Below are 26,007 nucleotides of genomic sequence, written 5' to 3' on the forward strand. Positions count from 1 at the left end.
TGGGCCAAAGGGTCCGTTTTCATTCTGTATCTGTGAACTAAACTAAACTAAAATACATTTCTAGATGCAAACTGCTTCAAGGGATACGGGGTAACTGCAGAATAAGCTTGTCAGGGTTCACGTGATAAGGTTAAATAGCCTACCTCTGCTTCATTTTTCCATGGTTCTGTTATTCTTATGTATTTGAGTTTATGTGAGTAATTGTCACCATATGATCAGCAGCTTTCAAGCAAATATCGACAGGACAGCTATATTTAAGTTGCATGTTCAATATTTTATTTTATGTACAAGGCTCCAATTGCATTACACACTTTATACATCCTCAAAATAAACTTGCACTTTCTCAGATGCTAACAGAGTTGAACAAAAGTAACCAATCTCGTTACATATTGTGTCGCGTGACACGGAATAGTAATCTTTTTACATTTGTGAAATATGCCATTTAAAAATGAAGACATCGAAAATATCAGGAAAAACTCAAGTCGGCTCAGTGTGGAAAATGCTGCTGAATATGACCATGATATTAAGGACTTCCAAACAAATTTTAGACGCACAACATGGGGAATGGAACATCTTTTCTGTTATTGGAGTAGAATTGAAAGACAAATGTGTTTGGAGCCGCACAAATACATTGTAACCAAAATCAGGAAAGGAAAAAAGCTGCCATGTTGCTTCCTGCATTTCCTGAGCTCTCTCGTGTCTCTCAGTTTCAGCCAATCACCTGGAGTATCCAATCCCGCACTGTGAGAGATGGTGGACAATCCAAATTCCTCCACACAGCAGAAATATGCAGCGGAGGTTCAAAGTATCCGCTCGAAACAAAACACACCAGAGTCTACCCGTGAAAAGGAAAATGGATGTATCGCGTCAAGAAGAAATGTTACCGTCAGAAGGTGCTAAAGGACACAAGAGCCCTGCGGACCCATGGACTGAAATCAGTTAGTTTAGTTTAGTTTAGAGATACAGCGCGGAAACAGGCCCTTCGCCCACCGAGTCCGCACCGACCAGGTTTCACCCCCCCACGTACACTAACACCATCCTACACACTAATGACAATTTACAGTTCTTACCAGAGCCAATTAACCTACAAACTTGTACGTCTTTGGAGTGTGGGGGGGAAACCGGAGCACCCGGAGAAAACTCACGGGGCTAAGGGGGGAATGTACAAACTCCGGAGAGACAGCACCTGCAGTCAGGATCGATCCCGGGACCCTGCGCTGTAAGGCAGCAACTCCGCCGCTGCGCCACCGTGATTGGGCATGTTGGACGGGTCTTTGATGCGCACGAACTGCCCAATCCAGCCCTCTTATGGGACTCCAAATGGGAGCCCAGTCCTCCCGTCCAAAACATGTTGCTTAAATATGCAAATCCATGTCGCTATCTATATACATCTCCAACTATAAGTTTTGTGTTAAAATACCATGTCCACGTGGTAGAATATGGCAGATATTCTATGCTTTAGTGAAGCATTTGAAGATTGTTGCATAGACGTACTGGACTGAGTGAAAGATATAGCATGGAAACAGGCCTTTCGGCCCACAGAGTCCACGCTGACCATCGATCACCCATTCAAACTAGTTCTATGTAGTTCCACTTCCGCGTCTGCTCTCCACGCACGGGCCAATTAAGCGAGGGCGTTCAACTTAATGGACAGGGGCTCTGGTAATTATGTCATCTAGTCTATTTTGAATTTAAATCAGAAAAATAAAACCCACACCTTTTAAAGTGTCTCGGTGATATTGTGCCGTTGATAAAGGTGGTAAAATTAGTGCAGCTCTGTGTGGAAGACATATACATGGGAATGGGAACTGAAACAGGCCATTCAGCCCAACCAGTCTATGCTGATGTCATTGAGCCCCTTCCTGTTTATCCTCATTTAAATCTAATACCTTCCTTCTTATTTGTTTGTCCTTCTTCCCTGTAAACATATCTGCCCCGTTAACTTCAGCCACTCCTTGTGGTCGCCTGTTCTACGTTATCACCATTCTTTGGATGAAGAGGTTTCGTTTGAATTTCGTTTGAATTTCTTATTGGATTTCTTGGTGACTGACACAAAGCCTCTAGTAACGAGCTTCCCCACAAGTGGAAACACCAAGCAGGTACTAGAGACTGCAGATGCTGGAATCAGGAGCAAAAAAAAAACACTCTGCTGGAGAAACTCAGCAGGTTGAGCAGCATCTGCGACTTTAAACTTTAGAGATACAGTGCAGAAACAGGCCCATCGGCCCACCGAGTCCATACTGACCAGCGATCACCTGTGCACTACCACTATCCTACGTACCAGGGACAATTTTACAACTTACCGAAGCCAATTACCCTACAAACCTGTGCGTCTTTGGAATTGTGGGAGGAAACCGCAGCACCCGGAGGAAATCCACGCGGTCACAGGGAGAACGTACAAACTCCGTACAGACAGCGCCCGCAGTCAGGATCGAACACGGGTCTCTGGCGCTGTAAGGCAGCAACTCTACTGCTGCGCCGCTGTCCCCCAGTGGAGTTGAGTGGTCAATATTTCCGTTCAAGTTCCTGCATCAGGACTGTGGGGCGAAGGGAAGGGTGGGAGGAGGGTGATAATAACCAGTATAAAGTGGTGACAGGGAGGGGTGAGGCGGGGAATGGTGAGCAGATGGGTGGAGCCAGGTTGTGGTGAGGAAGGGGAATGGTGGGGACAGAGGTTGGAAGCTGATACGTGGAACCAGATAAGAGAGGAATGTCAGGCGGATGGAACCACGTGAGGGAAGGTATAGGAGGGGTCGGCCAAGGGAGAAGAAACCCAGGTGGAGCGGTGTGTGGGAGATGGGCGGAGTGAACCTGGTGGGGGAGAGTGGTGTTGCATCCAGGTACTGAGCAAAGATAATAGAGCAGAGCAAGATAGACCACTCGACCCTAAAAACCATAGTATGTCACGGCGCCATTTTAGTAGGCAGAAACGTGCAGAAACATTTAAAAAGAAAAATAACAAAAATCTGTGAATTGACAGGTGAAATATATTCTGCATTTTTATGGTTTCATCACACATACTGTTCCCCCAAAACACTGATTACACTGCGAGAGGCAGAGCGAACTTCAGTATAGGCGACTTCGGCAGAGTGGTCCATCTTGTTCCTCTGGTGTCTTTGGTACTGAGGGCGGAGGGGAATGAAGAAAAAATGAAGGGAGAGGGAAGTCGGGTGGACTGGTAGGGTGGCTGAGAAGGGAAACGGACGTGTCAGCCAGCTGAAAATCTCTTTTCAGTCTTCATCATTTTAAAGTCATGTTAGCCCATTCCTCAACCATTGTTTTTGTTCATGAGAAGGAAGGATCCTGTCTGTTAATGTGTTCTCAGCATGGACACTTACAATTCTGATATCAACCACCACGTCAATCTTTTCTGCGGTGTCCCTCCATCCTCTCTATAATGTGGTCACCAGAAGTGTACTCAGCCTTCCAAGTCTGGCCCAGCTAAAGGGCAGGCTTAGCAAAACTTCACTTTTTTAAAATCCCATTCCTCTAGTTCTAAACACCTGGTACTTTGTTAGCTTTCCTCGTGGCCCTGCTAAACTAAAACACGTCTCCTGAATCCGCATCCTTCGACACTCTTTAGTCTGTTGTGAGGTATCTCATTGGAGGCCCTATGATAAGGTACATGAGTTATATCAACCGTAACAAGATGAAGTCACACATAACTTTCAGGGTAAACCTATTACATTGGTGTGCAGGTAGGTCGATGGGGGACGTAGGTGGGTGGGTGGGGTGGTGGTCCTAAACTGGGCTGAGAGCCTGATGCAGTATTTTTCTGTTCTTCTTGACTCCAAGTAAAGATAGCTTTGAAGGTTTGTAAACTCTGTTTGATCGACTGCCCGCTGAAGACTGAAATTCAGCCATTTGTAACAGAGTTGCACCTTTAACAACAGGGCTCTGCAACATCCACCGGGCCTGACTTACAAGGCAGAGCAACTGTACACCTGTGCATCAGTTGGGAGGGCAGCTTGCCTCTTTACAAGCTGGCCCAGAGAAAGTGCATTGTGTGCCAATGTGCCAAAGACACTGCACACCCCTCGTGTCGAAAGTAGGTAGCTGTAAGTTGAATGTCTCTGTATATGAAGGAACTTCGGATGCTGGTTTATACCGAAGATAGACACAAAATACTGGAGTAACTCAGCGGGCCAGGCAGCATCTCCGGAGAAAAGGAACAGGCGACGTTTTGGTCGGGACCCCTCTTCAGTTTAATTCAACAGAAGATGTGTTTTGAGTTGAACTTCTCCCCTTGTTGCAGTGATTTCACCGACTCCAGGCTGGTTCCATATTCTCAGGATGGGTGCTGCTAAACACCCAATCAATTATTCAATTGCAATCCTAAATTGTATCAGTGCAAATCTCAAACCAGGCTATCCACAAACATCAGTCACTTTAGTTATTGCTTCGCATTTGCTCCAACAAAAAGCCTCAGTGTGAGATCCCCCCTCCCAAATGGTTGGTTGTGCTTCAATGAACCTCTCGCTATTTGGTTTCAGTTCACCTGCGTCTAGAATAGATGGAGTCACTATTTCCCTCGGTAATGATCCAGATAAATGTTGGAGGAATCTCTATTTGTTTCAAATCAAAGTTGAATTAATAATCATTTCCACCCATCCAAAGCTTGGACAGAGCCCCCCAATACCTGTACATCAAGAGGGCCGCATATAAATATCAGATTAATAAGAAATTGATTATAAAATCGTACTCAATGGTCACCTCGAAATGCAAATGGACAGGTGGAAAGAAGCACCTTATCGGAGGAATAGATGAAGGGTTGATTTTACAATTCATTCTTGCCCTCAGACTTCATGTCGGGTCTTTTGTTGGGCCAGCAGTTTGTGGGTGAATGATGTCTTGCTACAGCTCTGAGAACTGGGAGCTTCCATTAGGCAGATTGTTGTTGTCAGTGGAGCCAGTGATGAGCATCTTTTGTTGTAGCGGGGGGGGGAAGCGAGCAGGGTGAGACGAGGCAATGGCATGGGGAGCTGTCTTCCGAAGGAATGGGGAGATTTTGAGGTTAGTGTTTACTTTGTTTCACAATTTGCTTTTGCTGAAGTTCGCTTTGATCATTCCAGTCCATGGTGTTTAGGCGGCGGGCAAAAACTGATCTTGCTCCGGGGGCTTCTTCACCCACATGCCCAGGTCGGCTTTCTTCAACGCTTTAAACAGCTGCTGCTTGGCAGCCTGGTACGTCTCGGCTGCCAGTTTGGCTTCGCAGTACACGGGCGGCGTCCCCCTGAGCTTGGAGGCTCGTGTACTGAGCTGCGGAGGAGAGCAAAAACAAACATAGTGAATGAGCCGGCTGTCAGGGGACGCTCCACGCTACACTCCCAGGAAGCGGGCTGCATCTCCTCGCACACCCAATTGGGCAGGACAGTGGTGGAGTTGACTGGCTACCTTGAGACCTAGGTTCGATCCTGACTACGGGTGCCTTTGCATTTGCTCTGGGTGCTCCAGCTTCCTCCCACACTCCAAAGATGTACAAGAAGTGTAAGGAAATAACTGCGGATGCTGGTACAAATCGAAGGTACCAACAATCGTACACCAGTTCTATCCAACACACACCAGGGACAATTTTACAGAAGCCAATTAACCTACAATACCTGTACATCTTTGGTATTTATTCACAAAATGCTGGAGTAACTCAGCAGGTCAGACTGAAGAAGGGTCTCGACCCGAAACGTCACCCATTCCTTCTCTCCTGAGATGCTGCCTGACCTGCTGAGTCAACAAATGCCTTTCAATAAACTAAACAAACGAAATCGAGCTGTGTGTAAATTGGCATTGGGTCAGAGAGTGGAATGTGGGGCTTAAAGTTCACGATGGGAAAATGGATTTCAGTTCATGTGCCAACAGTGCCATGTAGGAAAGAACTGCAGATGCTGGTTTAAATCGAAGGTAGACACAAAATGCTGGAGTAACTCAGCGGGACAGGCAACATCTCTCTCGAGAAGGAATGGGTGACATCAGTCTGAAGAAGGGTCTCGACCCGAAACGACACCCATTCCTTCTCTCCCGAGATGCTGCCTGACCTGCTGAGTTACTCCAGCATTTTGTGAATAAATCGATTTGTACCAGCATCTGCAGTTATCTTCTTATAGGAATGGGTGACGTATCGGGTCGAGATATACCCATTCCTTCTCTCCAGAGATGCTGCCTGTCCCACTGAGTTACTCCAGCATGTTGTGTCTACCAACAGTACGGTGTTGGGCAAAGAGGTCGAAGCAAAGGTAAGAAACTGGAAAGAGGAATATGACAGCACTGCAGTGAGAAGCATATAAACACTATGAAAATGCCACAAAGCCCTGGAGTAACTCAGCGGGTCAGGCAGCATCTCTGGAGAACATGGATAGGCAGCGTTTCAGGTTGGGATCATTCTTCCGAACCGAAATGTTACCTATCCATGTTCTCCTCAGATGCTGCCTGACTAGCTGAGTTACTCCGGCACTTTGTGTCTTTTTCTTTTGCAAACCTGCATTTGCAGTTCCTTGTGCAAAAATGTCGCCAGTTATGTAAAATGGAGAAAATGATTTGCAAAAGTGAATGCGTCTTCTTTACACACTGAGACAGGAGAAATTACACTGGAGAATAAGAATATGTCAGAGAAATTAAATATTTAGTGTCTCTCTTTGTGGAAGAAAATACAGAAAAGCTTCTGGAAATAGGTTACAGATGTGTAGTGAACGAGGAGCTCAAACAAATTAAAATTAATAATACATGAATATTGGAAAAAGTAATGGGACAGAATCAATCAACATTCAGGAACTGATAATCTGCTTTTGAGGGGTTTGAAGGAAGAAGCCAAAGAGATAATGGATATTGTCTAGTTTTTTGAGATACAGCATGGAAACAGGCCCTTCGGCCAAAAGAGTCCATGATGACCTATCAATCAACCCTTTACACTAGTTAGATGTTATCCCACTTTCTCATCTACTCCCTACACATGATGGGCAATTCACAGAGGCTAATTAACCTACAACCCTGCACGTCTTTGGAATGTGGGAGAAAATCATGCAGTTGAAACCCGGATGAAACCCATGCAGTTATGGGGAGAACGTGCAAACTCCACACAGACAGTACCCGAGATCTCAGGCAGGCAATATTTTCCATGGCAGCTCCAGAAGGAGCTGAAATTCCTCTCTGAAGATTCTGTTTAACCTCTGAATGGAGCTAAGATGTGTACAACTGTCCCTGGCAATGCCTTTCATAAATAAGGCCAGTGGAGGCCAATTCTCTGAATGCATTCAAGAGAGAGCTAGATAGAGCTCTTACGGATAGCGGAGTCAGGGGGTATGGGGAGAAGGCAGGAACGGGGTACTGATTGAGAATGATCAGCCAGGATCACATTGAATGGCGGTGCTGGCTCGAAGGGCCGAATGGCCTCCTCCTGCACCTATTGTCTATTGTCTATTGTCTAAATACAACCCAGCGGTATGAATATTGATTTCTCTAACTTTAAGTTACCCTTGCTTTCTCTCTCTCTCTCTCTCTCTGTTTGAGACCTCTTAAAAATATTTTCCATTCTTTTTACTTACATAAAAAATAATTAAACGTTTTATGTATAAAACTAGTTTGCAAGGCTTTGAATTAAAAAAAAGGCAATTTAAAAATAGAAAGTAACTACAGTACCCTTTAATCAGTGCTGATGAAGATATATTAATTGTCACTAACTAGTGATGATGTTCACATGTGAATTACAATTAAAACACAAGGTACGTTCTATAACACCAGGATAAACACTCAACTAAGAAAACCAAGTCCAAAGCCAAAGTTTTATCCAACTATCTAACTGAATATACCAACTTATGCTGTGCATAATGTATACTCTGAACTGCAGGAACTCCATAAAACACAGAATGCTCGTTAGAACTACAACCAAGTTGCCCAATGCCTGTGGAGTGAGGTTTCTCATGTGTTTCAGGAAGCAAGCTGAAAAATTGACTACAGCATAGTAATTAATATTTTCCATGGCAGCTCCAGAGGGAGCTGAATTTCATCTGTGCTGATTTTGTTTAACCTCCAACCTGAACTAAGATGGTGTACAAGTGTCCCTGGCAATGTCTTTAATAAAACCAATACCATTGAAAGATAATTCAAATCGTATTCCCTTTCCATCTTGGAGTTAAATCAACCTTAGATTTTTAAATGAATTCACATATTTTGTCCAATGTATATTCACTTTGCATGTGCTATGGATGTTTGCAAACAAATTTCCGGGGGTTTTCTTTATTCATAGCTTCATTAAATCCTACACCTGTGGAGTAAAAGAATAGATAATCGTACAAAACGACAGAGAGGATTAACCAAAATAGCAACCCATGTTCCTGCAATGTGGAGACAGAAATAAACATCTAGAAGTAAATGCATTTAAAGTGGTTTTGCGTTGGCGAACTTACATTGGTAACCATTGTATAGCAGTGCAGTCAATATTGAAGAGGCATTAAATATCCACATGCATTGCAGTTGAATTGCAGAATCATAACAGGACAGGAATTTGTAGATCTGCTGAGGCTGATTTACAAAAATAGAGATACAGTGCTGGAATAACTCAGCGGGTCAGGCAGCATGTCTGGACAACATGGATAGGTGAGATTTCGGGTCGGGACCCTTCTTCAGACTGATTGTAGGTGAGGGGAGAAAAGCTGGAAGATTGGAGGGGCAGTACAAAACCTGGCAGGTAATAGGTTGATACAGGTGAGGGAGGGAGGGGGGTGGTGGTTAATAGGCAGATGGTGGACAAAGGCCAGAGATGAAAATACAGAAGGTGTGAGACAAATGGATTGAAGAGTTGTGAAATGTGGGTCTGGAGGACAGAATGTAGGTGGAAGGTGGAAGAGGAGGGGAGGGGTGGGGGGGTTGGGGGGGGGGGCTGGGGTTGGGGAGGAAGGGAGAGGGGAAGGATTTCTATCTGCAGGGTTTCCATCCTCTCCTTCCACCTCCATTCCTTCCTCCAACTTCACAATGACAAATGACGTTCCCTCATGTTTCTAATGAATGGGAGATGTGGGTTGTGCACATGTTCAAATGGACCTAAGAGCTCTTGTACGCGTTACTGAAAGCCAACATGCAGGTGCAGCGAACCCTGATATTGCCATTTGAGAGGATATGAATACAATAGCAATGATGTTTTACTGCAATTAACATAGGGTCTTGACGAGACTGCCTCTGGAGGACTGTGTACAGTTTTGGTGTTGTTACCAAAAAAAGTGGGATGAATTGGGAGTACAAGGAAGATTCCCTCAGCTGGTTGTAATGATGGTGGGTTTGCTGAATGTGGGGACATTGTGCAGGCCAGACCTGTACTCTCTTGTGTTCAGAAGAATGAAAGAAGATCTCACCGAAGCTTAGACAATTCTTACATGGTCTGGATTTAGAGGAACCTTGGCTGAGGAACAGTCACAGTGTCAAAATAACGGATAGTTGGTTCAGGACTGAGATGAGGAGAAGTTCTTCACACAGAGAACGGTGAACTATTGGAATCCTCCGCCACTGGCGGCTATGAAGGGTCAGCTATGGAGTTCACTCAATACTGATATTAATAGATGTCTGGATGCTAAGAGAAATAAGGGACATTCGGAAACAGAGCTACAGCAGGAAAATGTGTGTTAAAGATCAGCGATGCCCCAACAAATGGCGCAGCAGACGCGAAGTACCTATTTTTACTCTTATTTTTTACGTTCATATGTAAAGGGTTTACGCCAAGCACAATACTGCTGGGTTGATGCTAAAATCATTAAAATCCTAAACATTGGGAGATTGCTTTTGAGGAAGAATCTGATCTATTTGGGAACCTCCCAAAATATCAGATCAATAACTTTAGAACAGGAATAGTTCCCTCTCAATTAATTACACCAGGAAACGAAACAAAAGGGTCAAAATGTTTTGAGTGGCTTAGATTTTTTTCAAAACCTCTCAAAATACCACCAGGGGGCGCCGCAGGATGGCTGCCTCGCCAATGGTCTGTCTTTGTCTCCTTTGTGTTTTAAATTTGTTGTAAAATGAATGTTTTAGTTTATCTTTAGTTTTGTATTATGTGGGGGGAGTTGGGGGAAACTTTTTTAATCTCTTTCCTCGCCGGAGAAGCGTTTTTCTCCGTGCCGTATCTCCCCCTGCACTGCGGCCGAACATCGAGGAGTTGGTGGCCTCTTGCTGGGACTTCTAGAGCTCCTAATAGACAATAGACAATAGGTGCAGGAGGAGGCCATTCGGCCCTTCGAGCCAGCACCGCCATTCAATGTGATCATGGCTGATCATTCTCAATCAGTACCCTGTTCCTGCCTTCTCCCCATACCCCCTGACTCCGCTATCCTTTAGAGCTCTATCTAGCTCTCTCTTGAATGCATTCAGAGAATTCGCCTCCAGTGCCTTCTGAGGCAGAGAATTCCACAGATTCACAACTCTCTGACTGAAAAAGTTTTTCCTCATCTCAGTTCTAAATGGCCTACCCCTTATTCTTAAACTGTGGCCCCTTGTTCTGGACTCCCCCAACATTGGGAACATGTTTCCTGCCTCTAACGTGTCCAACCCCTTAATAATCTTATACGTTTCGATAAGATCTCCTCTCATCCGTCTAAATTCCAGTGTATACAAGCCTAGTCGCTCCAAACCACGGAGCCTGTGGACTTTAACATCTCGGAGCGGGCGATCCCTTTGCCAGGAGTCGGCCTTTGGTGCTCCAACCTGCAGGAGCCGCGGACTTTAACATCACAGAGCTGGCGGCCCCAGGCTAGGGACCCACTTTGGGAACTCCAAGATGCAGCAGTTTCGACCGTCCCAATGCGGGAGCTTAGACCGCCCCGACGTGGGAGTTTGATCGCCGGCTGCGGATGGTTCAACTCCCCCGACCGCGGGAGGAAAGGAGGAAAGAAGATAAGAGTTTATCACCTTCCATGCCGCTGTGGTGCATGTTTATGCATGTGTCTCGTTGCTTTTTTGTTATGACTGAATGGCAAATCAAATTCCTCGTACGTTGTAAAACATACTTGGCTAATAAATTACGATTATGATTATGATTCGTACTCTCTACTCTGTCTACACCAACGACTGCACCTCCACAGACTCCTCTGTCAAGCTTCTCAAGTTTGTGGACGACACAACCCTGATTGGACTGATCCAGGATGGGGAGGAATCTGCCTACAGACGGGAAGTGACACAGCTGGTGTTCTGGTGCCAACGCAACAACCTAGAGCTCAATGTTCTTAAGATGGTGGAATTGATTGTAGACTTTAGGAGAGCTCCTCCTCCCCTCCCCCCACTCACCATCAACAACACCACAGTCACATCTGTGGAGTCATTTAAGTTCCTTGGAACCATCATCTCCAGGGACCTTAAATGGGGGACCACCATCGACTCCACTGTCAAAAAGGCCCAACAGAGGATGTACTTCCTGTGGCAGCTGAGAAAACACAATCTGCCACAGGCAATGATGGTCCAGTTTTATACTGCCATCATAGAGTCTGTCCTCACCTTCTCCATCATGGTCTGGTTTGGCTCAGCCACCAAGCACGACATCCGGAGGCTGCAACGCATCGTTCGATCAGCCAAGAAAGTTGTTGGCTGCAACCTTCCCCCCCATCTACAAACTGTACACTGCAAGGGCCAGGAAGCGAGCGGGTAAGATCATCTCTGACCCCTCTCACCCTGGCCACAAACTCTTTGAAGCACTTCCCTCTGGAAGGCAACACCGGACTGTTAAAGCAGCCACAGCCAGACATAAAAACAGCTTTTTTTCCATGAGCAGTAGCTCTACTCAACAGCTAAACGTCTGTAGCCGTTTGCTCTGGTATTTTATTTCATTCTGCACATTTTAAATTATAGTGTTTTATTTTAAGTTGTCTACTGTATATTGTGTTGTTACTTGCGAGCAAAGCACCAAGGCAAATTCCTTGTATGTGTACATACTTGGCTAATAAAATGTATTCAATTCAGTTCAATTCAATTCAATGATAGTAACCACATCAGCATATAATTTAAATTAAACAGTAAAACAATTTATGTTCTGGCAACACTTGAGCAAATATCATATACTTATGAAACATTATTCTATTGCAATTATAATGAAACTTTATTAAAAGAGCATTTGTAAAACATTTAACTAAGGAAGAAATTGCCTATAATGTAAAAGGAAATTTCAAGGGATTTAAATTGAGTTGAAGAGCTTCAGGCTGCAAGTTTTGAGGATTCCTGATATTAATAAGGTTTTATGCAGGGAATATTGATGCCTTTGCTTTGAGGTTGCAGTGCAGGTATCACTTATGGGTTGTCAGAAATAATTTTCTCTAAACTGACTACGCGGAAGAAATTCTTATCACAAGGAAACCTCGTTGTGACATTTATTAAAGTACTGATAGGTTCCCTCAGGGATGTATATTTGTAGTTGTTAATGTGCAAATCCAATAAGCTGCATTTTATTAAAGAAGAAGGGATGTTGAATGGGGAATTTCATGCAAGTATTCTACATGGCTGAGGAGTTCCACCAGTGACCCTTCAGTGTGTAGAAAGGAACTGCTAATGCTGGTTTATACTGAAGATAGACACAATGTGCTGGATTAACTCAGTGGGCCAGGCAGCATCTCTGGAGAAAAAGGATGGGTGATGTTTCAGGTCGGGACCCTTCTTCAGACTGGCTCATTAATGTTTGAGCATGGCCATAAGATGTATAAGACATGGCCCAATTTTGCTCATAACTTCCATCAATAAGACCATAAGATCATAAGCCAAATGGCCCAATTTTGCTCCGCCATTCAATCATGGCTGATCTATTTTTCCCTCTCCTGCCTTCTCCCGATAACATTGACCCCCACTCAAGAACCTATCAATTTCCACTTTAATCTCTAGCTACTTCGGTGGAGTGATTGTAGCACTTTAGAAGTATTTCATTGGTTGCAAAGTAGTTTGCGGTGTCCTGATGGCATGAAGGTAGCTTTTTAAGGCGAAGGGAACCAAATGATACATATTCAAGATAGACACAAAGTGCTGGAGAAAAGGAACAGATGACGAGTGGGTCAAAACCCTTTTTCATACCCGAAACATCACCTGTTTCTTTCCTCCAGAGATGCTGCCTGACCCGCTGAGATACTTTAGCACTTTGTGTCTATCTTTGGTATAAAGAGCATAAGTCCATAAGTTATAGGAGCAGAATTAGGCCATTCGGCCCATCAAGCCTACTACACCATTCACTCATGGCTGATCTATCTTGCCCTCTTAACTCCATTCTCCTGCTTTCGCCCCGTAACTCCTGACCACCGTACTAACCTGCATCTGCAGTTCCTCCCTACACACAATATATATCCAAGGTTGCTAGATGACCTGTTAGTAGGAAGGAGGACATGAAGTGACTGCAAAGGAAATGGACATGCCAAATGAATGGAATAGAACTTAACAGATTTAATATAATATGTAAAAATGTGAAATCGCTTTTTGCACTAAACATCAAAATATTTATTTTTTTAAATGGTGACAGATTGGTAATACTGATGTTCAGAGGGCCCACTATGTCCTTGTGCACAAGCCACTGAAAGTCAACATATCTTCATACATACCGTGAAAGGCCTAGACAATAGACAATAGACAATAGGCAGGAGGAGGCCATTCGGCCCTTCGAGCCAGCACCACCATTCAATGTGATCATGGCTGATCATTCTCAATCAGTACCCCATTCCTGCCTTCTCCCCATACCCCCTGACTCCACTATCCTTAAGAGCTCTATCTAGCTCTCTCGGATAGAGTGGATGTGGCAAGGATGTTTCCACTGGTGAGAGAGTTTAGGACCAGAGGTCATAGCTTCAAAATTAAAGGACGTTCCTTTAGGAAGGAGATGAGGAGGAATTTCTTTAGTCCGAGGGTGGTGAATCTGTGGAATTCATTGCCACAGTAGGTTGTGGAGGCCAAGCAATGGATATTTTTATGGCACAAATAGATTGATTCTTGATTAGAACAGGTGTCAGGGGTTATGGAGAGAGGGCAGGAGAATGGGGTTGAGAGGGAAAGATAGATCAGCCATGATTGAATGGTGGAGTAGAATTGATGGGCCAAATGACCTAATTCTGCTTCTATCACTAATGAACATACTGGTGAAGCGAGCAATGTCAGCCTTTACTACAAGACAGTTTGGGGGTCTGAATATAAGGAAGTCATAGGGAAATTGTTGGGGGCTTGGTGAGACTGCTCGTGGAACAGTGTACAATTTTGGAGTTGTCACCTGAAACTAATGCATTTACCATCGAGGGAGCATAATGAACGGGAATCCAGGGATGGATTCATCCAGGGATGGCAGGAATCTTTTTTAATTCCAAGAAGCTTAGGAAGATGTTTCCCCTGACCATGGAGTCCAGAACCAGGGGTGACAGTGTCAGAATAAGGGGTACATTGTTCTGGACTGAGATGAGGAGATATTTCTTCACTCAGAAAGTTCTGAACTTTGGAACTCTCTTCTCTAGAGAGCTGTCGAGGCTCAGTTACAGAACACTAAAAAAAATCTATGTATATTAAAAGAATCAAGGGATATACATGTAGTGCAGGAAAGTAGATCAACCACAGATCGTGATAAATAGCAGAACTTGTTGGAAGGGCTGAATAGCCTACTTCTGCTCCTATCGCTTGCATTCTGATGCAATAAAGACTATTGGCAAAAATCTGTAGATTTTATAGTTTAGACTTGAGAGGTACAGTGCGGAAATAGGCTCTTTGGCCCACCGAGTCCACGCTGACCAGCGATTCCCATACTAGCACTATCCTACACACGAGGGATCATTTACAATTTTACCAGATAATGAACCTACAAACATGTACATCTTTGGAGTGTGGGAGGAAACTGGAGCACCTGGAGAAAACCCATTCGGTCACAGCGAGAACGTGCAAACTCTGTACAGACCGCACCTGTAGTCAGGATCGAACCCGGGTCTCTGGTGCTGTGAGGCAGCAACTCTACCGCTGCACCACTGTGCCGCCCAATTCATTCAGTCATAATGTAAGTCACGGGTTTAACCAATGGAGGTATTTCAGTGAGGATCACAGAGAATCAAAGATTAGTAGGTTCAACTAATGAGACCAATGATCTGAAAATCAAAAGATAAATCAGCAACCACAGATAAGAATTGAGGATTGTGCGAATGAAACGGACGATTTTGAGGTGAACAGCTGATTAGAGGATGAAATAGAGATCACTGGATGAATTTGTAAGATAAATGCAGACTCGAGACCATGGAGGTAAGGTCATGTGCACAAAAAGATCGTGTATGCTTTATCTGATGATCTGTTGTCATTGTAAATGTTAATTAATCAGTGCGTGCATTTTTAATAAATTAGTACCTTTACTAAAATAGCATGCAAAGGTGGTGGATTAAGCATGAAGACATCTTGACATTCTGAGGGATCTCCAGAGTAGATTTTTAGATTTAGAGATACAGCGAAGAAACAGGCCCTTCGGCCCACCGGGTCCGCGCCGCCCAGCGATCCCCGCACATTAACACTATCCTAGGGACAATTTTTACATTTGCCCAGCCAATTAACCTACATACTTGTACGTCTTTGGAGTGTGGGAGGAAACCGAAGATCTCGGAGAAAACCCACGCAGGTCACGGGGAGAACGTACAAACTCCGTACAGATGGCGCCCGTAGTCAGGATTGAACCTGAGTCTCCGGCGCTGCATTCGCTGTAAGGCAGCAACTCTACCGCTGCACCACCGTGCCTGATATCATTTCAATGAGCAACTTGCTACATTCCTTGAACATCATAAATTGTTATTTTTAGCTGTTTATGCTGTTTCCATGTTGGCTTTCTTGACCTCCCACCAGAATTACAGCAGGATTATAGTAAATCCTGTAAGGAATTTCAGAATCCCTGTCTCTTTACACTGCCACCAATATTTTCAAGGCTTACGCTGTGTTGCCAAGAGTGGTGAAATCTAATGCCAAATACAGAGCTGTTTTGTTAAAAACATTTGTACACTGGAGTTCTCAACAGCAAATCTGCTCTCTCACTTAGTGCAAATAATTTGCGTTTTCTCTGCCAACCTTCATTCATTCCAAACTTAAATGAAATCCAACCAACTTAATTGAAGATGCTAATACGAATATGAACATCCACCATGGCTCCCTTCATTGTGGATCTCTCTGCTTTTGTTCACTTCATTAACTCACAGATGCCAATGTGATTTTGAGAGTGCAACGGAGTGCTTACGGTGGAATCCAATTGTTTTTCCACCATCGATGGGGGCTTTGGAATCAGTACAAAACAGAAAATATTGGAAACACTCGGTAGGCTGAGCAATATTTGTGGAAAGAGAAACCGTGTCAATTTTCAGGCTTGAAATGTTGACCTGATCTCTCCCCTGCCTTTGTTTGGCAAGTGAGAGGTGGATATCGGTGAAGGGGGGGGGGGGGGGGGGGGGGGTTGGTTGGCAGATGGTTGGACTAAGGCCAGAGATGAAAAGATAAAATATCTGTGATAAGGTTGGAAGAGGCGCAAAATATGAAATGTAGCTGGAAGGGGACTGGGGGGGGGGGGGGGGGGGTGGGGTGGGGTGGGGTGGCAGGGAGAAATGTTTGCACATCCATTTGAGTGCAGGGGAGAGAGGGGAAAGGAGGGTGGGAGGAAGGGAAAGATGGGAGTTGGGGAGGGGGGGGGGCTCTGTTTGTGGGTTAGTTATCTAAAATTGGAGAATATAATGTTTGTACCGTTACGTTGTAAGCTGCCCAAGCAGAATAGGAGGCACTGTTCCTCCGGTTTGCGTGTAGCCTCACTCTGACAATGGAGGAGGCCCAGGACAGAAAGGACAGTGTGGGAATGGGAAGGGGAGTTAAAATGGTCAGCCGCCAGGAGATGCAGCAGGCCTTGGCGGACCAAGCGCAAGTGTTGGGGGAAACGGTCGCCTAGTCTATGCTTGGTCTCGCCGATGTAAAGGAGGCCACATCGGGAGCACCGCATGCAGTAGATGAGGTTAGTGAAGGCACGCATCAACCTCTATCTCACCCGGAAGGACCGCTAGGTTCCCTGGATGGATGAGAGGAGAGGGGAGGTATAGGTTTAGGTGTTACGCCTGTGGTTGCAGGGGAAAGTATTTGGGGAGAGGGTGGTTAGACCAGAATAATACACATACAAACAAGGGGACTACACATGCTGGAATCTTGAGCAAACCAAATAAAGTGCTGGAATAACTCAGCGGGTCAGTCAGCATCGCTGGAGAATATGGATCGACGATGTTTCAGGTGGGGATCTTTCTTCAGTATGGAATATTGGAAACCTCAATAGGCTGGGGAATATTTATGGAAAGAGAAACCGGGGCAATGTTTCAAGTCAATGACTTGAAATGTTGATTCGATCTCTCCACCACCTCACCATGTGGGCCATGACAACTGTCTACCCTAATACCATTTACCTGCATTAGGTCTGTATCTTTCCACTCCTTTCTTATCCAAGAAATGCCTTCTTGCACTAATATCTGCCTCTACAACTTCCTTTGGCTTCTCATTCCACTATTCGCGGCCCTCTGTGTGAAATATTTATTCCTCAGATGTCCTTTATATTTCTCCCCTCTCACCTTAAATTTAGTTCAGTTCAGTTTAGCTTAGAGATACAGTGATCCCCGCATATTAAAACCATCCTACGCACACTAAGGACAATTTGCAACTTCACCAAGCCAATAAACCTACAAACCTGTACGTCTTTGGAGTGTGGGAGGAAACCGGAGCACTCAGGGAAAACCCATGTAGGTCACAGGGAGAACGTACAAACTCCATTGAGACAGTACCCATAGTCAGGATTGAACAGGCCGACTGTTAGGCTTTGAATAATGGCGCCAAAACAAGGTGGCGACTACATGTGTAATAGCAGCAAAATAAATTCACTGTTCAGTTGCGTATGTGACAAATAAAGCACAATTGAACCCTGGGAAGAAGCTTCTGACAAACATTCCTGTCTACGCCCTTCATAGGTCTATAAACCTTTATAAGGTCACCTCTCAGCTATATATATATAAGAAAATAACTGCAGATGCTGGTACAAATCGATTTATTCACAAAATGCTGGAGTAACTCAGCAGGTCAGGCAGCATCTCGGGAGAGAAGGAATGGGTGACATTTTGGGTCGAGACCCTTCTTCAGACCCCTCAGCTATGTTCTAGTGATGATAAATTCAGCCTATCCTATCTGCTTATAACTGCAGCCCTCCTTATCATATCCTGGTGAATCTCTTCTGCTCTTTCTCTATTGTTCTCTGCTTAAGGCTGAGATAGATAGATTCTTGACTAGTACAGGTGTCAGAGGTTCTGGCGAGAAGGCAGGAGAATGGGGTTAGGAAGTGGAGATAGATCAGCCCTGATTGAATGGCGGAGTAGACTTGATGGGCCGAATGGCCTAATTCTCCTCCTATCACTATGACCTTATGACCTCACATAATTCTCCTATCACTATGACCTTATGACCTCACATCCCTCCTGTGGCATGGCAACCAGAGCTATACACAATACTCAGGGCAGGGCAGTGCTAAACATCACCGGTTTGCGTAATATTTACCTTGCCATAAAGCTTTGTCCACTGGGAATAAAGTGCACGTTTGCAGAGTCTGGAGGAACATCCCAGGTCCCCTTTCCCCTTTTCTAGCATTAGAGCTATACACGAAGAAATGCTATCTCACTCATGTTTTATGCAACTACAACATGACATCCCAGCTCCTATTCAATGTCTTGGCCTTTGAGGGCAAGCATACCAAGTGGATTTTACTCTACCTTATCCACATGTAGCGCCACTCTCAGAGACTGAGAGAACTGCACCTCAAAGTCTTACTGGGCGTCAGTGCTCTTGAGGTCCATTTATAACAGAGTAAGTGACAGAAAAATGCTTAATGCCAGAACCAGAGACTGCAGATGCTGGAATATGTTGCAAAAAAAGAAATGATAGCTGCTGGAGGAACTGCCCAGGTCAGGCAGCATCTGTGGAGGGGTGAGGTGTCAAGACCAAAGATACTAGAGGAGCAAGATGAACCACTCTGTCGAAATCGCCTATACTGAAGTGTAGTACGCAAAGGAGCGTAACGTCCGCCATTTTAGTAAGCAAAACCCACCGTTCGCTATGCCTCTCGCAGTGTAATCAGTGTTTTGGGGGAACAGTATGTGTGATGATACCATTAAAATGCAGAATATATCTCATCTATCGATTCACAGATTTTTGTTATTTTTTCTTTTTAAATGTTTCTGCAAGTTTCTGCCTACTAAAATGGTGCCATGACATACTACGGTTTTTAGGGTTGAGTGGTATATCTTGCTCTGCTCTAGTATCTTTGGTCAAGAGTGTTTAATTGTAATATGTACTAACATAGGGACAATGCAGTTCTTCTTTGCTGCATCTCAATAGGGCCATTAGCTCAATAACACACATTTAAATATATAATAAGGAATAATGCAATAAAATATTAACAGTAATCCCCGGTAACCATAATAATGCAAGACTGAAGTCTGTGGTGCAAGAAAACGTTGACTGCCCATTTCCCTCCACAGACGCTGCCTGACCCACTGAGTTCTTCCAGCAGCTCTCCTTTCTTGCTGCAAATATTTCATGCCGATGTCAATTGCAGGGCAGTGCCAAACATCGCCGGTTGCGTAATATTTACCTTGCCATAAAGCTTTGTCCACTGGGAATAAAGTGCACGTTTGCAGAGTCTGGAGGAACATCCCAGGTCCCCTTTTCCTGTGGTAGCATTGATGATCTCGAGGTCGGGGTCACCCAGTGCCCAGTTTACGCTGAAGCTTGGAGACTTGCCCTGCTGACGAAGGCTGGTACTACTGACCCCTGCAGAAACACCAAGACACACACACACACACACACTCAGTAAACGGCCACAGCCGACCGGGAATACAAGTGCTGAGACCTTCGATTTCCTTCATGCCACAAGGAAGGAATGTCTTGCTGCCCAGTGGCTTTGTAATTGCTCATGTCATAACATGTAAACTGCATGTAAAAATACGTGGAATATGTGAGTCCATGAAATGTAGAAATGAAATGTAGGACCGAGGAAGGGTCCCGACCGGAAACGTCGCCTATCCATGTAACCCTGCACTTGCAAACTGGGACTTGAAAATGGCGCCAAAACTGGCATCTCTGTATAGTGTCTCAGCGTACTGCTGCTATACATTTGTACTGTAACTGAGATGTTTATCTAAGATGTATCTAAGTGCTTATGTATAGTGATAGGTACCTTGGTACATGTAACAAATAAAATACCAAGTAATACCAATACCAGTCTGAAGAAGGGTCTCGACCCGAAACGTCACACATTCCTTCTCTCCAGAGATGCTGCCTGACCTGCTGAGTTACTTCAGAATTTTGTGATACCTAAGTAACGCCAAGTAATTGTTTCAGAGATGTTGTTTCTCCAACACTTTGTGTCCTTCCATGGAATGTAGTTATATACGTAGCTGTTTGCTGGAGTGTGGGGCTGCACCAAGACTCTTCACTATACCCATTCTATGTAACAACTTGTTTGCAACATTTTAATGGAGTCCATGTATTTTTTTCAGGAGCGAAACACAAAGTGCCAGAGGAACTCAGCAGGTCGGGCAGCACCTGGAGTGGGGAATGGACAGGCAATGTTTTGGGTCAGGACCCTTCTTCAGACTTGCACTCAAACATTCCCTCCCCAGATGCTGCCTGACCTGCTGTGTTCCTCCAGCATTTTGTGTTAGACAATAGACAATAGGTGCAGGAGGAGGCCATTCAGCCCTTCGAGCCAGCACCGCCATTCAATGTGATCATGGCTGATCATTCTCAATCAGTACCCAGTTCCTGCCTTCTCCCCATACCCCCTGACTCCGCTATCCTTAAGAGCTCTATCTAGCTTCTCTTGAATGCATTCAGAGAATTGGCATCCACTGCCTTCTGAGGCAGTGAATTCCACAGATTCACAACTCTCTGACTGAAATTTTTTTCCTCATCTCAGTTCTAAATGACCTACCCCTTATTCTTAAACTGTGGCCCCTTGTTCTGGACTCCCCCAACATTGGGAACATGTTTCCAGCCTCTAACGTGTCCAACTCCTTAATAATCTTATACGTTTCAATAAGATCTCCTCTCATCCTTCTAAATTCCAGTGTATACAAGCCTAGTCGCTCCAGTCTTTCAACATATGATAGTCCCGCCATTCCGTGAATTAACCTAGTAAACCTACGCTGCACGCCCTCAATAGCAAGAATATCCTTCCTCAAATTTGGAGACCAAAACTGCACACAGTCCTCCAGGTGCGGTCTCACTAGGGCCCTGTACAAATGCAGAAGGACCTCTTTGCTCCTGAAAGAAATATATGGACTCCCATTAAAATGTTCCAACCAAGTTGTAACGTAGAATGGCTATTATGATGGGACTGCACCACCTATCCTGGGCAAGATCGAAATGGATGAAATGCAATCAGCTGGTACCCTGGAATGATAGTGATGATAAGTGAGATGGATAACAGGAGACGATTGTTGCTAAACAGAACAGTGATGAGGTAAAAAGACCAACGATGTGAACATTGAATTCTCCAATTTTGGGTAACTTCTAACAAATCATCTAGGGAGTTCGAAGACACCGCTTTTTCCCCCATTCCCCCCCCCCCCCATTTTCTCCCCGCCCCTCTTCTCCCCTGTGCCTCAATTGGACTTGCATCGATTTCTCACTTCCCCCTCCCCCTCTACCTACATTCCTTCCTTTGTCTTCACAATTTGCAACTCTTCAATCCTTTTGTCTCACACCTTCTGTTTTTGCATCTCAGGCTTTTGTCCAACCAGCTGCCTGACAAACCCCCCTTCATCTGCATCCACCTTATTACCTGTCACACTTCATCCTGTCTCTCTGCTCTTCCAGCTTTCTCCCCAACCCCTCCCCCGACCCCTTTCAGTTTGATCTGCAACAGTTGGTCAGTGGTGATGGAGGGGAATAATATACATAGACTGGATATGGTCCAACTTCGGGTCGTCAAACCGCATGCAGAAATGACTAAATCCGGACCTTAATCTGGTGTCGGATGAAAGGTGAATGACTTGAAACAATAACCATTCCCCTCTCTCTGTTAGTTTCTTCCCTGTTGTTATCAGGCAACTGAACCATCCTATTACCAATTGGAGTGCGATTTTACCTCATTGGAGACCCTCGGACTAGCTTTAATCGGACTTACTGAACTTTTTGTTGCACTAAACGTTATCCCCTTTACCATGTATCTGTACACTGTGGACGGCTTGATTGTGATCATGTATAGTCTTTTCACTGACTGGTTAGCATGCAACAAAAGCTTTTCACTGTACCACAGTACACATGACAATAATAAACTGACCTAAACTCTCACTTTCTCTCGAAGATAGACACAAAATGCTGGAGTAACTCAACGAGACAGACAGCATCTCTGGACAGAAGGAATGGATGATGTTTTGGGTCGAGACCCTTCTTCAGACTGAGAGTCAGGGGAGAGGGAGACACAGAGGTAAGGAAGAGTAAGGTGTGAAAACGAGATGAAAAGGATGAGGAACAAGGATGCAACTTTAGATAGTTCCTCTGTCCCTCTCTTCCCCTCCCCCTACCCAGATCTCCCACTGTCTTCCTGTCTCCACCTATATCCTTCCTTTGTCCCGCCCCCCCTGACATCAGTCTGAAGAAGGCTCTCGACCCGAAACGTCACCCATTCCTTCTCTCCTGAGATGCTGCCTGACCTGCTGAGTTACTCCAGCATTTTGTGAATAAATACCTTCGATTTGTACCAGCATCTGCAGTTATTTTCTTACAAGGATGTAGAATATACCCCTCCCACTCTCTATATCCTATCCCCTTTTTAGTTCTCCGACCAGTCTGACTGTCCCCTTGATTAAATGTTATCTCTGTGTGCTTCCGTCTTCATGCCCTCTCACTTTCTCTCCTCTGGCGCTGTCTGGCTAAATGCGTATTCTGGGACCAAGGGGTAAGCAATTTAAGACTGGGAACAGCAGAAATGTCTTCACCCAAAGAGAGAAGGCCTGCGGAATTATTTACCATAGAAAGCAATTGAAGTAACATTTTAAAATAGGAGCAGATGGATATTTTTCTGAGGGCTGGAGAGATCGAGGGACATGGGGAGAAAGGTGGAACAGGATATTGAATGAATGATCATCTGTGATCACGCTGAATGGCAGAGCAGTTTGAAAGACCAAACAGTCTGAACTTGTTCCTATTTTTTCTATGGCTTTATTTTACAGTATTTTGTTTTTATTCCAGTTGAGGTTAAAGTCTATTTTCCTGATTCTCCCCTTGAGTTTTTTTTAATTTAATTTTAGATTTAGAGATATAGCGCGGAAACAGGCCCTTCGGCCCACCGGGTCCGCGCCGCCCAGCGTTCCCCGCACATTAACACTATCCTACACACTCTAGGGACAATTTTTACATTTACCCAGTCAATTAACCTACTTTAAAGTCCTGCTTTTTGGTTTCTGTTTTTTTCCCATCATATTTTTCTCCCTCGGGACACACATTTTCCATTAGTTCAGATAACAAAAAGCAATAAAATAAACGATGAGTTGTTTACGTAAGCATTACTTCTGCACAGTGAGGCTAGAAATTGTGCTAACAAACACAACCCGTTATTTTCAGTATTTAAACAGGGCCGCTGATTGACCGTGAGGAGCAGTGTTGAAGATTAGCCGCAAACTGCAAAGGGATTTTGGTGATACTTTTGTACCTTAGTTTGCCGATCATATAAAACTAGGTGGGAGGGCATGTTACAATGAGGATATTTGCATTCTGCGACAAAATATAGCTAGGAGACATAAGGAAATGTAAATGGTAGAATCTTGTGTAGAACACAAAGTGCTGGAGTAACTCAACGGGTCAGACAGCACCTCTGGAGAACATGGAAAGACAATGCTTCAGGTCAGGACTCTTCTGCAGACTGATTGTAATAGAAAACATAGAAAACATGGAAAATAGGTGCAGGAGGAGGCCATTTGTCCCTTCAAGCCAGCACCGCCATTCATTGTGATCATGGCTGATCACCCACAATCAGTAACCTGTGCCTGCCTTCTCCCCATACCCCTTGATTCCACTAGCCCCTAGAGCTCTATCTAACTCTCTTTTAAATTCATCCAGTGAATTGGCCTCCACTGCCTTCTGAGAAAACTGGGAAAGAGATGGAAAAGGTACAGATAGTTTAGTTTAGAGATACAGCGAAGAAACAGGCCCCTCGGCCCACCGAGCCTGTACCGACCTGTTCCATCCTGCACACTAGGGACAATTTACAGAAGTCGTTTTAACCTGCAAACCTGCACGTCTTTGGAATGTGGGAGGAAACCGGAGCACCCAGGGAAACCCCACGCAGTCACGAGGAGAACGTGCAAACTCTGCACAGACAGCACCCAGGGTGAGGATTGAACTCAGATCTCTGACGCTGCACCACTGTGCTGTCCTAGTCTTGAGTAATAGATTGAGCGAGTGGGTGAAGACGTGGCAAATGGAGTTTATTGAGGTTGAAGTTTGGTGAGGTTGAGTTTACTGCTGTGAAGAGAAATCTGAAGGCAGACTGCTATCTAAATGGAGAAAGATTGCGGATGAGTGAATGACAGAGAGATCAAAGTGTCCCTGTACATGAATCGCAACACATTAGCAGGCGGGTGAAGCCAATGGTTAGGAAAGCAGTTGGCACAGTTGCTCCGCTGGTAGAGCTGCTGCCTCACGGCGCCAGAGACCTGGGTTTGAATCTTTACAATTGTACAGGATGCAATTAGAGAGTGGGAAGCCTCACCTGCAGTACTGCACAGTTTCTGCTCCTCTATATAGGAAAGGATATATTGGCTTTGAATGCAGTTCAAAAGAGATTGACTGGGCTAATTCATGGGATGAGATGGCTATCCTATGATGAATGGGTGAAGAAAGTAGACCTGGGTGCTGTGGACTTTAGTAGAATAAGGGGAGATCTTATTGAAAGATTAAAGACCAGAGGGAGCAATAGATACTCCTCTGTCCCTCCCTTCCCCTCCTCCTTCCCAGATCTCCCTCTATCTTCCTGTCTCCACCTATATCCTTCCTTTGTCCCACCCCCGACATCAGTCTGAAGAAGGGTCTCGACCCGAAACGTCACCCATTCCTTCTCTCCTGAAATGCTGCCTGACCTGCTGAGTTACTCCAGCATTTTGTGAATATATACAGAATAGATATCAATGTGTTTCTGTTACTGGAAGAATTTTGAACGAGAGGACATAGTTACAAGACCATGGGCAGTCATTTAAAACTGGGGTACATGGGAATTTATTCTTTAGATTTTTAGATTTAGAGATACAGCGCAGAAACAGGCCCTTCAGCCCACCGGGTCCGCGCCGCCCAGCGATCCCCGCACATTAACACTATCCTACACCCACTAGGGACAATTTTTCCATTTTGCCCAGCCAATTAACCTACAAAACCTGTACATCTTTGGAATTCTTTGGAGCTCTATTCTCACAGAGTGCGGTGAATCTCTGGAATTCTCTACCCTGGAGATTTGTGGAAGTTAGAGATTGGGGGTATTTAAAGAGGATGTCGAGACATTTTTATAAAAGTCAGGAAATTGAGTGCTCTGGGGAGGTGGGACAGAAGAGGAGATGTGGGCTGGGACATTCAGCCTTGATCACATTGAATACTGGGGCAGACTCGAGGGGCAACTGTCCTCCTTCTGCTCATTTTATCTTACGTTTTAGCAAAAAGCAAAGTGCTGGAGGAACTCAGCGAGTCTGGTAGCATCTGTGGAGGGAATATGCAGACGACATTTCGGGTCAGGGTCCTTATATTTTTAATTGGGCAAAAGGTTGAATGAATGGATATATTAGGGCAGCACAGTGGCTTAGTGGTAGAGCTGCTGCCTCACAGCACCAGAGACCCAGGTTCGATCCTGATCTCGGGTGCTGTCTGTGCGGAGTTTGTACGTTCTCCCTGTGACCGTGTGCGTTTCTTCCGGGGTGCTCCGGTTTCCTCCAAAGCCGTGCAGGTTTGTGGGCTTCCAAAATTCCCCCTAGTACGTAAGATGCGAAAGTGGGATAACACAGAACT

At 44.8% G+C, this 26,007-nt stretch overlaps 1 protein-coding gene across 2 annotated transcripts in view; it reads right to left on the reverse strand.

The window, feature by feature from the left end:
- Nucleotides 1-266: 266 nt before the first annotated feature.
- Nucleotides 267-26,007, reverse strand: part of adarb2 (adenosine deaminase RNA specific B2 (inactive)) — a 634,387-nt gene continuing 608,646 nt past the window's right edge. For both annotated transcript variants that reach the window (XM_078425174.1, XM_078425183.1), the window contains exons 9-10: nucleotides 19,604-19,782; nucleotides 267-5,259 (exon numbers count right to left, since the gene is read on the reverse strand). In XM_078425174.1, the coding sequence (XP_078281300.1) occupies nucleotides 5,083-5,259; nucleotides 19,604-19,782 (356 nt within the window). In that variant the 3' untranslated portion in view covers nucleotides 267-5,082. The remainder of the gene's footprint in view (nucleotides 5,260-19,603; nucleotides 19,783-26,007) is intronic.

Source organism: Rhinoraja longicauda, chromosome 2 (assembly GCF_053455715.1).
Source record: "Rhinoraja longicauda isolate Sanriku21f chromosome 2, sRhiLon1.1, whole genome shotgun sequence".
Lineage (NCBI taxonomy): Eukaryota > Metazoa > Chordata > Chondrichthyes > Rajiformes > Arhynchobatidae > Rhinoraja > Rhinoraja longicauda.